Below are 16,899 nucleotides of genomic sequence, written 5' to 3' on the forward strand. Positions count from 1 at the left end.
TGGTTATCTTCTCCCGGGTAAAGCCATTTAATCCTTTCAGCTTGGGACGGAATAAGGCCTGCTTCTCTTTTTTTATTTTATTTTTTTTTTGAGACGGAGTCTTGCTCTGTCGCCCAGGCTGGAGTGCAGTGGTGCGATCTTGGCTCACTGCAACCTCTTCCTGCCGGGTTCACGCCATTCTCCTGCCTCAGCCTTCCAGGTAGCTGGGATTACAGGTGTACGCTACCACGTCCGGCTAATTTTTGTATTTTTAGTACAGACGGGGCTTCACCATCTTGGCCAGGCTGATTTTGATCTCCTGACATCGTGATCCGCCTGCCTCCATCTCCCAAAGTGCTGGGATTACAGACTTGAGCCACCACGCCTGGCCAAGGCCTGCTCCTCTTATATATACCCCCCACCCCTGCAGCTGTGCCGGGGGAAAGCTGGGCAGTTTCCCGCCTCCGAGCCCCTGTACATACCATGAACTGTGGGACCTTCAGAGCTTTTCACTTTTCTGAAAATAGCTCCTGCTGGGGCTACAAGATGGAGTGTGAAGAGGGCCTTGGGCCACAGGGAGGTGCCTGTGGAATAGGGGGAGTTCATGCACCCCTTCTTTCCCCAGAGGGGCTGGACTCAGGTGAGTATGGGGGTGGGGGCTCCTGCACTTCAACACAGGCAGCGGGAGGGTTTTCTCCCCATTCCCTCTGCACTCCCAACTTGAGTTGTACTTTTTAAGTGATTCACCCTGCCTTTGCCCCCTTCCCCAGAACAGAACACGCTGATCATGGGCGATATTTCTTATTGTGCCAAAAAGTTGCCATGACCGTCATTAAACCTGTTAACACCAAATAATAAGGAAAATAAAATAAAAAATTCGGGCTTGGTGCAGAAACTCACTCCAAATAAATTACCTACCAAAATATTTATATAATGGTGGAAATATTTCAAAATTCCATATTTTGGGATTTATACAAAAAAGATAAAACAATTAGAGGCCAAGAGGCTGCCGGAAGGGAAAAACGGGGCCTGGAAAGGCCGTTGTGAGGAATGAGCCCCATGGGCCTGAAGAGGCCACCGGCAGGCGGGAGCTGGGCCTGCCAAAGCGGCCGAGAGGCAGGAGCTTTGGACTGGGGAGGCCGCAGTGAGGCGAGAGCTAGCTGGGTGTGGAGAGTCCGCTGTGAGGCCGAGGCCAGGCCCGTGCAGGCCTTCGGGAGGCAGGAGGCCGGGCCTGCAAAGGCCGACTGGAGGTCAAGTTCTGGGCCTGAAGAGGCCGCCAAAAGTCAAAAGCAGGGCCTGGGAAGGCCGCCGAGAGCCATGAGCTGGGCTGGGCCGAAAGAGGCCACTGGGAGGCAGGAGGAGCTGGGCCTGGAGAGGCTGACTCGAGGAAGTTTTGCACCTGGAGAGGCCGCCAAGAGGACGGAGCTGGGCCCGGGGAGGCTGACTTGTAGCTCTTCCAGGCCCACTTCCAGGCCAACTTGAGGACGACTTGGGCCTGCAGAGGCCGCCGGGAGGCCGGAGCTGGCCCTGGAGAGACCGACTCAAGGGCAGTCTGGGCCTGCAGAGGCTGCCAGGAGGAAGAGCTGGGCCTGGAGAGGCCGACTGGAGGAAGTCCAGGGCCTGGAGCGGATGCAAAGGAGCAAACGCTAGGCCGTGAAACGCTGCCGTGACGTCCAACTTGGCCTCCGGGAGGCAGAAGCTGGGCCTTCGGAGGCCGCCTCTGCCCGAGGAGGCCACGGTGCCAGGCAAGAGGTGGGCCTGGAGGGCCCACTGTGAGGTAGAGGCCGGGCCTCTAGAGGCCGACGGGAGGCAGGAGCTGACCCCGGAGGGGCCCTCGTCGAGTACACGTTGTGCCTGGAGAGGCCCCAGGAGGCCGGAGCTGGGCCTGGAGAGGCCGACTTCAGGACGATTTGGGCCTGCAGAGGCTGCCGGGAGGCCCAAGCTGGGCCTAGAGGAGCCCACCGACCGGAGGCCGTTTGGGGCCTGGAGACACCATTGGAGGGCAGGAGCTGAGCCTGGAGAGGCCACCGTGAGGCCTGAGCTGGGCCTGGGGAGCTTGGCTTCAGGAAGTTGTGGACCTACCAGGGCCGCTGGGAGCTGGGCAGGAGCTGAGTCCAAAGAGGTTGTTGGGAGGCCGGAGTCGGGCCTGGAGACGCAGCCGGGAGGAAGAACTGGGCCCGGAGAGGACGCCAGGAGGCCGCAAGTGGGTCTGGAGAGGCTGACTTGAGGAGGCCCAGCCTCTGCCTCCCGCATGGCGGCCTCTGCAGGCCCAGCCTCTGCCTCCTGCATGGCGGCCTCTGCAGGCCCAGCTGTTCCTCCTGGCTGCATCTCCCGGCCCAGCTCCTGCCTCCCAGCAAGCAAGCTCTTTTGGCTCAGCTCCCGCAGGCGTTTGTAGGCCCCGAAGTTTCTGCAGCCAAGCTCTTCAGGCCCACGTCCTGCCTCCCGGTGGCCTGTACAGGCCCAGCTATGGCTGGAGAACAGCCTCTGCAGGCCCCGCTGTTGCCTCCCAGGGGCCTCTCCAGGCCCAGCTCTCGCCCCACGGCAGCCTCCCGGGACCAAGTCCCTGCCTGCCTCCCGGCAGCCCGCGTGCGGCCCAGCTCCTCCCTCACGGTGGACTGTTCAGGCCCAACTCATGCCTCTGGCACCCTGCCTCACACTGGCCTCACGCTGAGAGAGGTCCTCCGTCACGCTGGCCTGTTGAGGCCCAGCTCATGACTCTGGTGGCCTCTCCAGGCCCAGCCCCTGCCTCGCGGAGGCCCTCCGGAGGCCAAGCTCATGCGTCACGGCGGCCTCTCCCGGCCTGGCGTTTGCTCCTTTGCATGCGCTCCAGGCCCTGCACTTCCTCCAGTCGGCCTCTCCAGGCCCAGCTCTTCTGCCCGGTGGCCTCTGCAGGCCCAGACTGTCGTCAAGTCGGCCAGTCCAGGGCCAGCTCCTGCCTCCCGGCAGGCCCGGGGTGGCCGACTTGAGGACGACGTGGGCCTGTAGAGGCCGCCGGGAGGAAGAGCTGGGCCTGGAGAGGCCGACTGGAGGAAGTGCAGGGCCTGGAGCGCATGCAAAGGAGCAAACGCCAGGCCGGGAGAGGCCGCCGTGACGCATGAGCTTGGCCTCCAGAGGGCCCCCGCGAGGCAGGGGCTGGGCCTGGAGAGGCCACCAGAGTCATGAGCTGGGCCTCAACAGGCCAGCGTGACGGAGGACCTCTCTCAGCGTGAGAGAGGCCAGTGTGAGGCAGGGGCTCACGCCTCTGGGCAGGGTGCCAGAGGCATGAGTTGGGCCTCAACAGGCCAGCGTGAGGGAGGAGCTGGGCAGCTCGCGGGCTGCCGGGAGGTAGGCAGGGACTTGGCCCCGGGAGGCCACCGTGGGGCGAGAGCTGGGCCTGGAGAGGCCCCTGGGAGGCAAGAGCGGGGCCTGCAGAGGCTGTTCTCCAGCCAGAGCTGGGCCTCTTCAGGCCACCGGGAGGCAGGAGGTGGGCCTGAAGAGCTTGGCTGGAGAAAGTTCGGGGCCTACAAAGGCCGGTGGGAGCTGGGCAGGAGCTGAGCCAAAAGAGCTTGCTTGCTGGGAGGCCAGAGCTGGGCCTGGAGAGGCCGACTTCAGGACGACTTGGGCCTGCAGAGGTCGCTGGGAGGCCCAAGCTGGGCCTGGAGGAGCCCACCGACCGGACGCCATTTGGGGCCTGGAGACGCCGTCGGAAGGCAGGAGCTGAGCCTGGAGAGGCCACCGTGAGGCCTGAGCTGGGCCTGGGGAGCTTGGCCTGAGGAAGCTGTGGGCCGACCAGGCCCGTCAGGAGCTGGGCAGGCGCTGAGTCCAAAGAGGTTGTTGGGAGGCAGGAGTCGGGCCTGGAGACGCAGCCGGGAGGAAGATCTGGGCCCGGAGAGGACGCCGGGAGGCTGCAAGTGGGTCTGGAGAGGCCAACCTGAGGAGGTTCTGGGCCTGGAGAGGCCGCCGGAAGGGAAAAACTGGGCCTGGAAAGGCCATTGTGAGGAATGAGCCCCATGGGCCTGAAGAGGCCATTGGCAGGCGGGAGCTGGGCCTGCCGAAGCGGCTGAGAGGCAGGAGCTTTGCACTGGGGAGGCTGCAGTGAGGCGAGAGCTAGCTGGGTGTGGAGAGTCCACTGTGAGGCAGAGGCTGGGCCTGTGCAGGCCTTCGCGAAGCAGGAGACTGGGCCTGGAGAGGCCGACTGGAGGTCAAGTTCGGGCCTGCAGAGGCCGCCGAAAGTCAAAAGCGGGGCCTGGGAAGGCCGCCGGGAGGCATGAGCTGGGCTGGGCTGAAAGACGCCACTGGGAGGCAGGAGCAGCTGGGCCTGGAGAGGCTGACTCGAGGAACTTTTGCACCCGGAGAGGCCGCCAAGAGGCCGGAGCTGGGCCTGGGGAGGCCGACTTGAAGACGACTTGGGCCTGCAGAGGCCGCCGGGAGGGAGGAGCTGACCCTGGACGGGCCAACCTGACGACAGTCTGGGCCTGCAGAGGCCGCCGGGAGGAAGAGCTGGGCCTGGAGAGGCCCACTTGAGGAAGTTCTGGGTCTGGAGATGCTGCCAAAAGGCAAAAGCTGGGCCACAATGGCCACTGTGAGGCATAAGCTTGCCCTAGAGGCCACGAGGTACGAGTGGGGCCTGTAGAGGCTGCTGAAAGGCAGGAGCTTGGCCTAGGGGGTTGCGGTGAGGCACGTGCTGGGCCGGGAAAATCTGCTGTGAGGCAGAGGTTGAGCCTGTAGAGGCTGACGGAAGGCACGAGTTGGGCCGGGAATGGCAGACTTGAGAAAGTTCTCGGTCTAGAGAAGCTGCTGGGATGCAGGAGCTGGGCCTGGAGAGGTCACCAAGGCATGAGCTGTGCCTAAAGAGGCCAATGTTAGGCAGGAGCTGTGCCTGGAGAGGCCAACTTGAGGAAGTTTCGGGCACGGACAGCCTGTCGGAGGGCAGGAGCTGGGCCTGAAGAGGCCACCGTGAGGCATGAGCTGAGCCTAATGAAATTAGTGTGAGGCAGGATCTGGGCCTGTTGAGGCTGCTGGGAGGCAGGTAGGACCTTGTTTGGGGAAGGCCTCTGTGAGGCAAAAGCTGGGCCTGGAGAGGCCATTGTCACGCAGGAGCTGGGCCTGTCCAGGCCATTGGGAGGTAGAAGGTGGGCCTGGAAAGCTTGACTTGAGGCAGTTTGGGGCCTACAAAGGCCACTAGGAGCTGGGCGGGAGCTGAGCCAGAAGAGGTTGTTCTGAGGCAGGAGTTGGACCTCCACACACAGTCAGAAGAAAGAGCACGGCCTGTAGAGGCCACGTGGGGGAAGCAGCTGGGCCTGGAGACGCCAACAAAAGGCAGGAGCTGGGCCTTGAGAGGCCGACTTGTGGACATTTTGGCCCTGGATTTTGTGGCCTGGACTTGAGGACATTTGGGCCTCCTGCAAAGAGGCAGGAGCTGGGCCTGTACAGGCTGCCGGGAGTCACAAGATGGGCCTCAAGAGGCCACTGTACAACAGGAGCTGGGTCTTGGAAGGTGGCCGTGAGGCAAAAGCTGGCCCTTGGGAGGCCAATGAGTGGCAGGAGCTGGGCCTGGTGAGGTCGACTTGAGAAAGTTCAGGGCCTGGAGAGAAGGCTGGGAGGCAGGAGCTGGGTCTAAAGAGGCCATTGTAACGATGGAGCTGTGCCCGTGGAGGCTGTTGTGAGGCAGTAGCCTCATCTGCGGAGACTGCCGTGAGGTAGGGTATGGGCCTAAATAGGCCATTGTGAGTCATGAGCTTGGTCTGTAGAGGCTGACTGGAGAAAGTTCTGGGCCTGGAGAGGCTGCCAGGAGGTAGGAGCTGGGCCAAAAGATTTAAGCACATTACATTTATTAGGCACTTTATTTCCATTATTACACTGTAATATATAATAAAATAATTATAGAACTCACCATAATGTAGAATCAGTGGGCATGTTAAGCTTGTTTTCCTGCAACTAGATGGTCCCACCTGAGCGTGATGGGAGAAAGTGACAGATCAATAGGTATTAGATTCTCATAAGGACAGCGCAACCTAGATCCCTCACATGCACGGTTCACAACAGGGTGCGTTCTCCTATGAGAATCTAATGCTGCTGCTGATCTGAGAAGGTGGAGCTCAGGCGGGAATGTGAGCAAAGGAGAGTGGCTGTAAATACAGACGAAGCTTCCCTCACTTGACACCACTCACCTCCTGCTGTGTGGCTCCTTACGGCTCCATGGCTCAGGGGTTGGGGACCCCTGCTCAAATGCATCCAGAACAACCCTTCCCACACCAGTCTTCATAGTGGTCAAGTGCAGCAACCACTTAGCTCCCAAGGCATGTGCCTCAGCTGGCATTTTGTCACAATCAACAGTAAGTGGTAGCTTACTTTCCAGGAAGTGAGGTCACTTCCTGGAAATCACCAGCATTCCATTTCTCACTGGCAAAGAGCTCAGCACTGCCCCCTGGGAAACCAAACCTATGCCCAAATCCCATCTGTGTGGGTTTATCTCCTGGGACCCTTCCTAGCATATTAGTCAGAGTCCAATCAGGAAGCATAAACCACTCAAAAGTTTAAAGTGGTAAAATTTAATACAGAAAATTATTCATTATAACAGGTGAACAGCATAATGAGAGATTGGCTAGCACAAAGTAAAGAGAACTCTAGAGAATATAGGACTAGCCCAGGCCAGGCATGGTGGCTCATGCCTGAAATTCCAGCAATTTGAGAAGCTAATGCAGGAGGATTGCTTAAGGCCAGGAGCTAGAGACCGGTCTGGACAACACAGTGAGACCCTGTCTCTATCCAAGAAAAGAAAAAAATTAGCTGGGAGTGGTAGTGCACACTTGTAGTCCCAGCTACTCGGAATGCTGAAGTTTGAGCCTGGGAGGTCAAGGCTGCAGTGAGGCATGATTATGCCACTACAGTCCAGCCTGGTGACAGAGCAAGACCCTGTCTCAAAGAACAAAACAACAACAACCATTTACAGACAGAAAAGAAATAGAGCTAATGAGCTAAGGAAAGGTGTTGAAATGTGACAAGTAAAGTAATATGAGGTCTTTTATCTATTTAAAATAATCAAACAAAAAATGACCTACTAAATTATAATACCCTGTGCTGGCAAAGGTGCAGTGAAGTGGGCACTTTCTTATACTATCAGGGGTGTTTAAATTGTGTATAAGCCTTCCAGGGTAAAGCTTGTCAATTTTTTAAAATAATAGAGACAGGGTCTCACCATACTGCCATACTGCCTCCTCCAACTCTTGGCCTCAAGCAGTCCTCCTGTCTTAGCCTCCCAAAGTGCTAAGATTATAGCTGGGAGGCACCCAAAACCTTGTCAATTTACATCAAGGGTAATGAGAATGTCCATTCACCATGACTCACAGTAATCTTACTTCTGGGGAGACAATTCAATCTAAACAAAAGGTCATCTGTACAAACACAGTAAACATCTGGGAGTAACTGAAGACAGAGTTGGTCAGTGAAATAAGAAACAGTTATAAGAAATTAAACTATGGTATTAATAGGCACCTGGTAAAAGGTCAGTTGATGTTAGCTGCTACTTTTTTGTTGTTTTGACACAGGGTCTCACTCTGTCACTCAGGCTGGAGTGCAGAGGCCTGATCATGACTCACTGCAGTCTCAGCCTCCCTGGGCTCAAGTGATCCTCCCACCTCAGCCTCCCAAGTAGCTGGGACTACAGGAACATGCCACCACACTAGGCTAATTCATGTATTTTTCTGTAGGGATGGTGACTCCCTTTGTTTCCAAGGCCTATTGCAAACTCTTGGCCTTAAGCCATCCTCCTGCCTCAGCCTCCCAAAGTGCTGCGATTACCAGTGTGAGCCACCACACCTGGCCAGCTGCTAGTTTTATCAATATTATTATTATTCCACTCAATTAAAAATTATTATTTTCAAGGCTATGCAACAGTATGTATCCTACAGCATAATTGTAAAAACATATACAGTCGTCCCTCAGTATACAGAATTAGTTCCAGCCCCCCATCTCTGCATATACCAAAATCCATGCTTACTCACGTTTCGCTGTCACCCCTCTGGAATCCACGTATAGGAAAATTCCAAATATTAGTTGGGCATAGTGGCAAGCACCTATAGTCTCAGCCATGTGGGAGGTTGAGATGGGAGGATCGCTTCAGCCTGGAAGGTTGAGGCAGCAGTCAGCTGTGATAGCACTACTACACTCCAGCCTTGGACAACAGAGGGAGACCCTGTCTCAGAAAAAAAACCCAAAATAAAACAGGTTAGAAATTGTAATGAGGTCTGTTGGGCAAAATTCCATATAAGCAAAGTATAAATTAATAAAGCAAATGGTGATAAATTAGTACGATTGACTTTCTGGAGTTTCTGACAATAAAAGTAAGAAAAGTGCAAAACACAAAGACAGAGGGTAAAAAGAGAAATTAGGAAAGCATTCTACATGTTTAACAGGAAGACACTGGCCATGTTCGTGCAGCAGCAGTATGGCATGATATGACATACCTTGGAGAGAAGTTAACAGATGAGGAAGTTGATAAAAATCATCAGAGAAGCAAAATACTGGTAGCGACACTCAAGTAAACCACGAAATTTCCGTAACTTATGTCAGCAAAGTGGGAATATTGTACGGTGTGTGTTGAAGTTCCTATACAACATTGTTTATCTGCCTTTTGTTTGTTTGTGAGGAATGTATATACTAAAAGTTCTTCTTGCTGTCAAAAGAGTATGTGTGAATAAGTCATTTTAACTTATTCTTCTGTTTTTCTTTGATCTTCCTGCCATCATCCCACAGCCTTACTTTAGAAATTTTTTTTTTAGAAAATTGAACAAGTGCTCCTTGTGGTGGCACATACCTCTAGGATGGGAGGCAGGGGTGGAAAGGTCACTTGAGGCCATGAGTTTGACACCAGCCTGGCCAACAAAGTGAGACCCCATGTCTACAAAACAAGTTAAACATTAGCCAAGTATCGTCATGTATACCTACAGTCCCAGCTACTCAGGAGGCTCAGGTAGGAGGATCCTTAGCCCAGGAGTTTAAGGCGGCAGCGAGCTGTGATAGCACTACTGTACTCAAGCCTGGGTGACAGGGTGAGACCCCATCTCCTAAAATAAAAAACAAAGAAAAAAAATAGTTCAAGTAGCAAGTAGTATGTGGCTTACTCTGAATATTTCTAAACTAGAAATTCTCAATCTTTTGGGGTCTAACATCCCTTTACATTTTTTAACTTTACTGAAGATCTCTAAGACTATTTCTTTCTGTAGATAATTATATTAAAACTAGAAAATAAGACACAAGTTTTTGAATATTATTCATCACATATTAAAGCCATTACATGTTGATATAATACAAGATTTTAAAAATATTTAATATTCATTACATATTAATAATAAAACCATTACATGTTGATATAATACTTTTTTTTTTTCTTTGAGACAAAGTCTTGTTCTTTTGCCCAGGCTGGAGTGAAGTGGCGCAATCTCAGCTCATTGCAACCTCCGCCCCGCAGGTTCAAGCGATTCTCCTACCTCAGCCTCCCAAGTAGCTGGGATTACAGGGGCCCACTACCATGTCCAGCTAATTATTGTATTTTCTTAGTAGAGAAGGAGTTTCGCCATGTTGGCAAGGCTGGTCTTGAACTCTTGACCTCAGGTGATCCACCCGCCTGGGTCTCCCTAAGTGCTGGGATTACAGGTGTGAGCCACCGCGCCCACTCCGATTAATATATGTTTTAAAACACTGATTAGTCAGGCAACAACACCGGGCAATGGGTCTCCTCATTCCCAGCGACGCAAACCCCACTGCACGGCTGAGGGGTTGCAAGGGCTGCAGAGCCAAAAGGCTCTGACTTGAGCTTTCATTATTTTACTTGTATTTTTATTTGTATTGTGAGACAGGTCCTGCTCTGTCACCCAGACTGGAGTGCAGCTGTGTACTTACAGCTCACTGCAGCCTCGACCTCCTGGGCTCAAGCCATCTTCCTGCCTCAGCTCCCCAGTAGCTGGTAGTACAGTTGAGTGCCACCATGCCTGGTTATTTTTTAAATTTTTTTGTAGAGTGAGGGGTCTTGCTGTGTTGCCCAAGCTGGCCTCAAACTCCTGACCTCAAGAGATCTGCCCACTTCAGCCTCCTGAGTAGCTGAAACTACAAGCACACATCACCATGCCTAGCTATATGTATTTAATTTTGAAAAATATTTTTGTAAAGAGCAGATCTTGCTGTGTTGTCCAGGCTGGTCTTGAACACCTGCCCTTAAAAGATACTCCCACCTCTGCTTACCAAACAGCTGGGACTACAGGCATGAGCCACTGCAATGAGCCTGAAAAGATTTCTTTAATCTAGCATCCCATACTTGGTAGGATTGGGAAAGGCAGTAGTGTTTTTTAAAATTACTTCATAATTTCAGTAACAATCAAACTCAACCTTGACCCCTGCCTTCTCTCACACCCCATATCCAGTCTGTCAGGAAATCCTGTTGACTGTCTTCGACATGTACTAAAGATCCCCACCCAGCAACTCCCTGGCCTCCTCCCCTACCTCTCCCCTCTGACCATCTCTCAACACCACATGACCTGGTCAGGACCACCATCATCTCCCGCCTGGATGTTGCCAAAGCTTGGCCCCCATGCTTCTACCCACATCTTCCCATAGTCTTTCTCAACTCAGCAGCCAGAGAATGCTTTTAAATCAGGAGGCAGATCACGTCGCCTCTCTGCTCAGAACCCTCCCGCAGTTCCCATCTGAGTCAGAGTAAAAGCCAAAGCCCCAGCAATAACCTCCCGGGGCTTATGTGATCTGTACTGATCCCCACCCAGCAACTCCCTGGCCCCCTCCCCTAATTCTCTCCCTCTCTCCGTCTGCTCCATGGGCCTCCTTCCAGAGCCTCAGACACACCTCAGACACTTTATTCTATTGTTTCTGCCTACAAGCCTCTTCCCTCAGCACCTTGGCCAGCTCCTTCCTCTCCTTCAAGTCTTTACTCAATTTTCACTTAGGAGGCCACCCCTGACCATTCTATTTAACATTGCCATCTGTCCCCATGCCCACCATGCTCATTTCTTCTTTCTTTACTTTCTTCTTTCTTTTTTTCAAGATCTCACTGTCACCAAGGCTGGAGTGCAGTGGCGCAATCACAGCTCACTGCAACCTCAAATTTCCAGGCTCAAGCGATCGTCCCACCTCAGCCTCCCGAGTAGCTGGGACTCCAGGTTCATGCCATCATGCCTGGCTAAATTTTTTAGTATTTTATTTTATTTTATTTTGAGACAGAGTTTCACTCTTCTTGCCCAGGCTGTAGTGTAATGGTGCGATCCTGGCTCACTGCAACCTCCACCTCCCAGATTCAAGTGATTCTCCTGCCTCAGCCTTCCAAGTAGCTGGGATTACAGGTGCGTGCCACCATGCCCAGCTAATTTTTGTATTTTTAGTAGAGCCGGGGTTTCACAATGTTGGCCAGGCTGGTCTCGAACTCCTGACCTCAGGTAATCTGCCCGCTTCGGCCTCCCAAAGTGCTGGGATTACAGGCGTGAGCCACCACGCCTGGCCAATTCTTTCATTTTTTGTAGAGACAAGGTCTTACTATGTTGCCCACACTGGTCTTGAACTCCTGGACTCAAGCGATCCTCCTGCCTAAATTCCTAAAGTGCTGGGATTACCGGCATGAGCCATCATGCCTGGCTTCATGTTCATTTCTTCTTGCTGCTGCAACATAGTTTGCAGTTTCCCACATTTAGTGGCTTAAAACACCACAAATCTACCAACTTACGGGTCTAGGGGCCAGAAACCCAAACTAGGTCTATTCAGGCTAAAGTCAAGGTGTCAGCAGGGCTGCATTCCTTCTGGAGACTCTAAAGTGTTCCCTTGGCTTTTCCAGCTTCTAGAAGCCACCCCCATTCCTCAGATCATGGCCCCTGACTCCATCTTCAAAGCCAGAAGTGAAGCATCTTCAAGTCTCCCTCTCTTACCTCTGCTTTCATCACCACATCTCCTGCTCCAATTCTGAATCTCCTACTCTCTTTCTTTTATAAAGACCCTTGTGACTGCTGGGCATGGTGGCTCCCACTCAGAATCCCAACACTTTGGGAGGTCAAGGCAGGAGGAACACTTGAGGCCCGAAGTTTGAAACTAGCATGAACAACATAGTGAGACCCCCACCTCTAGAAAAAAATAAAAATAAATATTAGCCCGACATGGTGGTATGCGCCTGTAGTCCCAGCTACTTGAGAGGCTGAGGTGAGACAATCGATTTAGCCCAGGAGTTTGAGATCAGCCTGGACGACATAACTAAATCCCATCTCTACAAGGATGAGGTGGGAGGATCACTTGAGCCCAGGAATTTGCAGCCAGCCTGGGCAACAAAAGAAGACCCCATCTGGCCAACACGGCCAACCTGGCCACCATGGTGAAACTCCGACTCTACGAAAATGAGCTGGGCATGGGTGACATGCATGTGTAGTCCTAGCTACTTGGGAGGTTGAGATGGGAGGATCGCTTGATCTCAGAAGGCCAAAGCTATAGTGAGCTATGATCACATCACTGCACTCCAGCCTGGATGACACAGGGAGATTCTGTCTCAAAAAAAAGAAAAGAAATATATATTTAATCTCTGTCCCTGGTTCCTGGCACAGAGCTTCTAAAGCTCTTACAAAGACCTCAGTGATAGATGTGACAGGAACATCTTTTGTTTTAATATTTGGTCTTGGTCCCAGGTTTCTAACACAAGAGCCTCTAAGAACTTTGGGATCTCCAGCATGGTAAGAATGCGTTTGGGGATGTTGTTGAGATGACTAGGTGACTGCAAGCTCCTAAATTTCTTCAAGAGGAGGGCTGATTACCATGCAACCACATGGTAAGAGGCTTGGAACTTTCAGCCTCATGCACTGAACTCCAGGAGGAAGAGGGGCTGGAAACTGACTTAATCACCAACAGCCAAAGATTTTATCAATCATGCTTGCATAATAAAGCCTCCATGAACACCCTGAACGGGGTTTGCAGAGCTTTCAGGGTTGCTGGACACAGGAGATGCTGGGAGGGTCGCATGTTCAACAGAGGGCATGGGAGCTCTGTGCCCCTCCGAACTTAACTTGCCCTGGGTATCTTTCTTTTTTTTGAGACAGGATCAGGCTCTTTTGTCCAAGCTAGAGTGCAGTGGCACAATCTCAGCTTACTGTAACCTAAGCCTCCCCAGTCCCCAGCTCAAGGCATCCTCTCATCTCAGCTTCCCCAGTAGTTGGAACTCTAGGTGCACAACACCACACCGGTTATTATTATTTTTTTTTTTAGTTTTTATAGAGACAGGTTTTCACCATGTTGCCCAGGCTGGTCTCAAACTCCTGAGTTTAAGCGATCCTCCCACCTTGGCCTCCCAAAGTGCTGAGATTACAGGCATGAGCCACTGCATCCAGCATGCACGTCTCTTTCATTGACTGTTTCTGAGATGTATCCTTCACAATGAACCAGTAATAGGAAATGAACTGGCCAGATGTGGTGGCTCACATCTGTAATCCCAGCACTTTCAGAGGCTGAGGTGGGAGGATCACTTGAGACCAGGAATTTGTGGCCAGCCTGGCCAACACAACAAGACCCCATCTATACAAAAAATAAAAGAAACTAGCCAGATGTGGTGGTGCAGGCATGTAGCCTCAGCTACTAGGGAGCCTGAGGTGGGAGAACCACTGGAGCCCAGACAATCAAGGCTGCAATGAGCTATGACTGCACCATGGCACACCAGCCCGGGCAACAAAATAAGACCCTCTCTCTCAGAAAAAAAGAAAATAAACTGTTTTTCTGAGTTCCGTAAACGGTTCTAGCAAACTATTAAACCCAAGAAGACAGTTATGGGAACCCCCGATTTGTAACAGGTTGGTCAAAAGTACAGGTGACAACTTAGGACTTGCCATTGGCATGTGAAGTCAGGATGGTCTCGTGGGACTGAGCCCCTAACTTGTGGGGTCTGTGCTAACTCCAGGTAGTGTCAGAATAAAGTCATGGGACACCCAGTTAACATCCAGAGCACTGAAGAATTTGGTGTAGAAACTCCATACATACATTCAGTCGGAAGTCTGTGAGTAGAGACAAACATGGGCTTTTCTGTCACCTGTCTACCTGCTTAACTGCATAGGAGAGGCAATACGTGGTGCTCATGAACAAAGCAAACATTAAAGTCAGACCAGACCCAACATTTGACTCAGTCTTAATATCCAGGTGAGCTTGGGCAAATCATTCATTATTCCTAAGGCTTCATCACTCCATTCATAAAATGGGGATAACTGTGGCAGCTACCTGCGATTCTGTGAGAATTAACGAAATATTATGCTTGGGGTTGTTGTGATCATTATACCTATTCCAAACTATTTGACAAGGACAGTGATGGATGATGACATCAAAAAATCAGAAACTGCAATGAGGTCTCTCAGGCAAAATTCCATACAAGCAAATTACTGTCTCTACAAAGCATTCCTGCCACACTTAATTCACCATTCCCTGAACAAAATATGCCATCTTCGTTGTTCAGGTCTGTACAGTGCTGGTTTCCCTTCCCGGGCAGTTTGCTCCATCCCATCCCAGCCCATTCCCCATCCCTGCACCTCCCCCTTCCCTCCCCACTCTCATACAACTCTTCCTCATCTTTCGGGACTTGGCTTCAATGTCACCTTAACCGGAAGCTTCTCTCACTCTCCAGAAGAGCTTCCCATTGCACTTGATGCATGCACCATTATTTGATCATTTTTGAGTTACAGTCCAAATCTTTTTGTACCTGAATAACATGTTGCCCAGTCAGTCTCTCTTCCTGGATTCAGAAGTCTTTCATGGTAGATCCAGCTGGAAGTGACAAAAAGACATCTTTTGACATAAAGGGATGACACAGACAGACATAAGTCCTTAAACGTCTTAAATGTTATGTGAAAATTAAACAGAATTCAAAGACTTGTGGGGAACACTTAGGAGGGAAAGTTACCGGGAATGTCATAAAGGGTTAATTTGTATTTTATTTTATTTCATTTTTTGAGACAGTCTCATTCTGTCACCTAGGCTGGAGTGCAGTGGTGCAATCAGGCTCACTGCAGCCTTGACCACTTGGGCTCAAGTAATCTCACTTAATTTTTATTTGCTTTAAGAAAGTCTTGGTTGAGACTGGTGGCTTATGCCTGTAATCTCAGCACTTTGGGAGGCTGAGAGAGGTATATTACTTGAGGCTAGGAGTTTGAGATCAGCCTGGGCAATATATTAAGACCCTGTCTCTACCAAAAAACAGAGTGAATGTGTGGAAGACAAGTTTTCCACAGACTGGGAGTGAGGGAATAATTTCAGGATGATTCAAGTGCATTACATATATTGTGCACTTTATTTCTATTATGACTACATAGTGATATATAATGAAATGATTCTACAACTCACTATAACGTAGACTCAGTGGGATCTCTGAGCTTGTTTTCCTGCAACTAGACTGTCCATCTGGGGTGATGGGAGACAGTAACGGAATATCAGGCATTAGATTCTCATAAGGAGTACACAACCTAGATCCCTCGCACCCACGCTTCACAACAGAGTTTGTGCTCCTGTGAGAATCTAATGCTGCTGCTGATCTGACAGGACATGGAGCTCAGGTGGTCATGCAAGCGACGGGAGGGGCTAGAAATACAGATGAAGTTTCCCTTCACTCGCCTGCTGCTCACCTCCAGCTCTGTGGCCCTGTGGTTGGAGACCGCTGCTCAAGCGCATTCGAAAGGATCCATCCCATGCCATTCTTCAGTCATCTTTACTGCTGCAGTGGTCAACTTGTAGCACCCCTAAGCTCGCAGGACATATGCTTCAACTGGCATGTCACAATCAACAGTATGTGGTAGCTTGAGTCATTGTGAGGTCACTTCCTGGAAATCACCAGCGTCCCATATCCCATTAGCAAGGAGCTCAGCACTGCTCCTTGGATAACCAAACCTATTCCCAAATCCCATCTGTGTGCGTCTATCTCCTGGTACCCTTCGTAGCGTCAATTCTGTATTTGTAGGAGTCCAATCAGGAGACACAAACCACTCAAAAGTTTAAACTAGAATGAGAAAGGTGGCTCATACCTGTAATCCCAGCACTTTGGGAGGCCAAGGTGGGTGGACTGCTCTGAGCTCAGGAGTTGGAGAACAGTCTGGGAAACATGGCGAAACCTCGTCTCTACAAAAAACACAAACATCAGCTGGGTGTGGTGGCACTTACCTGTAATCCCAGCTACTCGGGAGGCTGAGGCAGGAGAATTGCTTGAGCCTGGCAGGTGGAGGCTGCAGTGAGCAGAGGTTGTGCCACTGTACTCCAGCCTGGGTGACAGTGTGAGACCCGGCATCAAAAAGAAAAAATGTATATATATGTAAATTTAATGTAAAAAGTATTAATTTTGGCCAGGCACAATGGCTCATGCCTGTAATCCCAGCACTTTGGGAGGCCAAGGCAGACAAATCACCTGAGGTCAGGAGTTCGAGACCAGCCTGACCAGCATGGAGAAACCCCATCTCTACTAAAAATACAAAATTAGCTGGGCATGATGGCACATGCCTGTAATCCCAACTACTCGGGAGTCTGAGGCAGGAGAATCGCTTGAACCTGGCAGGTGGAGGTTGCGCTGAGCCGAGATAGCGCCATTGCACTCCAGCCTGGGCAGCAAGAGTGAAACTCCATCTCGAAAAAAAAAAAAAGGTATTAATTTTTACAGAGGATCAGCACAATGAGGGACACACTAGCACAAAGTAAAGACAACTCTAGAGAATACAGAACTAGCAGAGGCCAGGCATTGTGGCTTATGCCTGTAATCCCAGCAATTTGGGAAGCCTAGGCAGGAGGATCGCTTGAGGCCAGGAGTTGGAGACCAATCAGCGCACAATAGTGAGACTCTGTGTCTACCAAAAAAAGAAACATTAGCCAGGTGTGGTGGTGGTGCATACCCATAGTTCCAGCTACTTGGGAGTCTGGGGTGGGAGAATCCCTTGAGCCTGGGAA

The 16,899-nt window shown here is 51.4% G+C and overlaps 2 protein-coding genes across 2 annotated transcripts; both read right to left on the reverse strand.

Moving 5' to 3' along the window:
- Positions 1-889: 889 nt before the first annotated feature.
- LOC134761692 (putative uncharacterized protein FLJ44672) lies at positions 890-2,767 on the reverse strand. The gene has a single exon (XM_063725807.1). The coding sequence runs from the start codon at positions 2,305-2,307 to the stop codon at positions 1,231-1,233; it is 1,077 nt and encodes a 358-aa protein (XP_063581877.1). The 5' UTR covers positions 2,308-2,767; the 3' UTR covers positions 890-1,230.
- Positions 2,760-16,334, reverse strand: LOC112131666 (mucin-1-like). The gene is made up of 8 exons (XM_063725843.1): positions 16,126-16,334; positions 15,594-15,788; positions 14,675-14,739; positions 8,901-9,023; positions 7,962-8,152; positions 5,852-5,909; positions 3,417-5,759; positions 2,760-3,117 (listed from the first exon to the last, which is right to left on the reverse strand). The coding sequence occupies exons 7-8, from the start codon at positions 4,547-4,549 to the stop codon at positions 2,760-2,762; spliced, it is 1,491 nt and encodes a 496-aa protein (XP_063581913.1). The 5' UTR covers positions 4,550-5,759; positions 5,852-5,909; positions 7,962-8,152; positions 8,901-9,023; positions 14,675-14,739; positions 15,594-15,788; positions 16,126-16,334.
- Positions 16,335-16,899: the final 565 nt, after the last annotated feature.

Source organism: Pongo abelii, chromosome 6, assembly GCF_028885655.2.
Source record: "Pongo abelii isolate AG06213 chromosome 6, NHGRI_mPonAbe1-v2.0_pri, whole genome shotgun sequence".
In the NCBI taxonomy this organism is placed as follows: domain Eukaryota; kingdom Metazoa; phylum Chordata; class Mammalia; order Primates; family Hominidae; genus Pongo; species Pongo abelii.

Excerpts from the sequence above, each read along its gene's own strand:
- LOC134761692 (XM_063725807.1), bottom strand. The coding sequence starts at position 2,307 with ATGCAGCCAGGAGGAACAGCTGGGCCTGCAGAGGCCGCCATGCAGGAG.
- LOC112131666 (XM_063725843.1), bottom strand. The coding sequence starts at position 4,549 with ATGCCTCACAGTGGCCATTGTGGCCCAGCTTTTGCCTTTTGGCAGCAT. Across the intron at positions 3,118-3,416 it reads CCTCCCGGTGGCCTGAAGAG|GCCCAGCCCCTGCCTCGCGG; the intron begins GCCCAGCTCTGG and ends TGGCCTCTCCAG.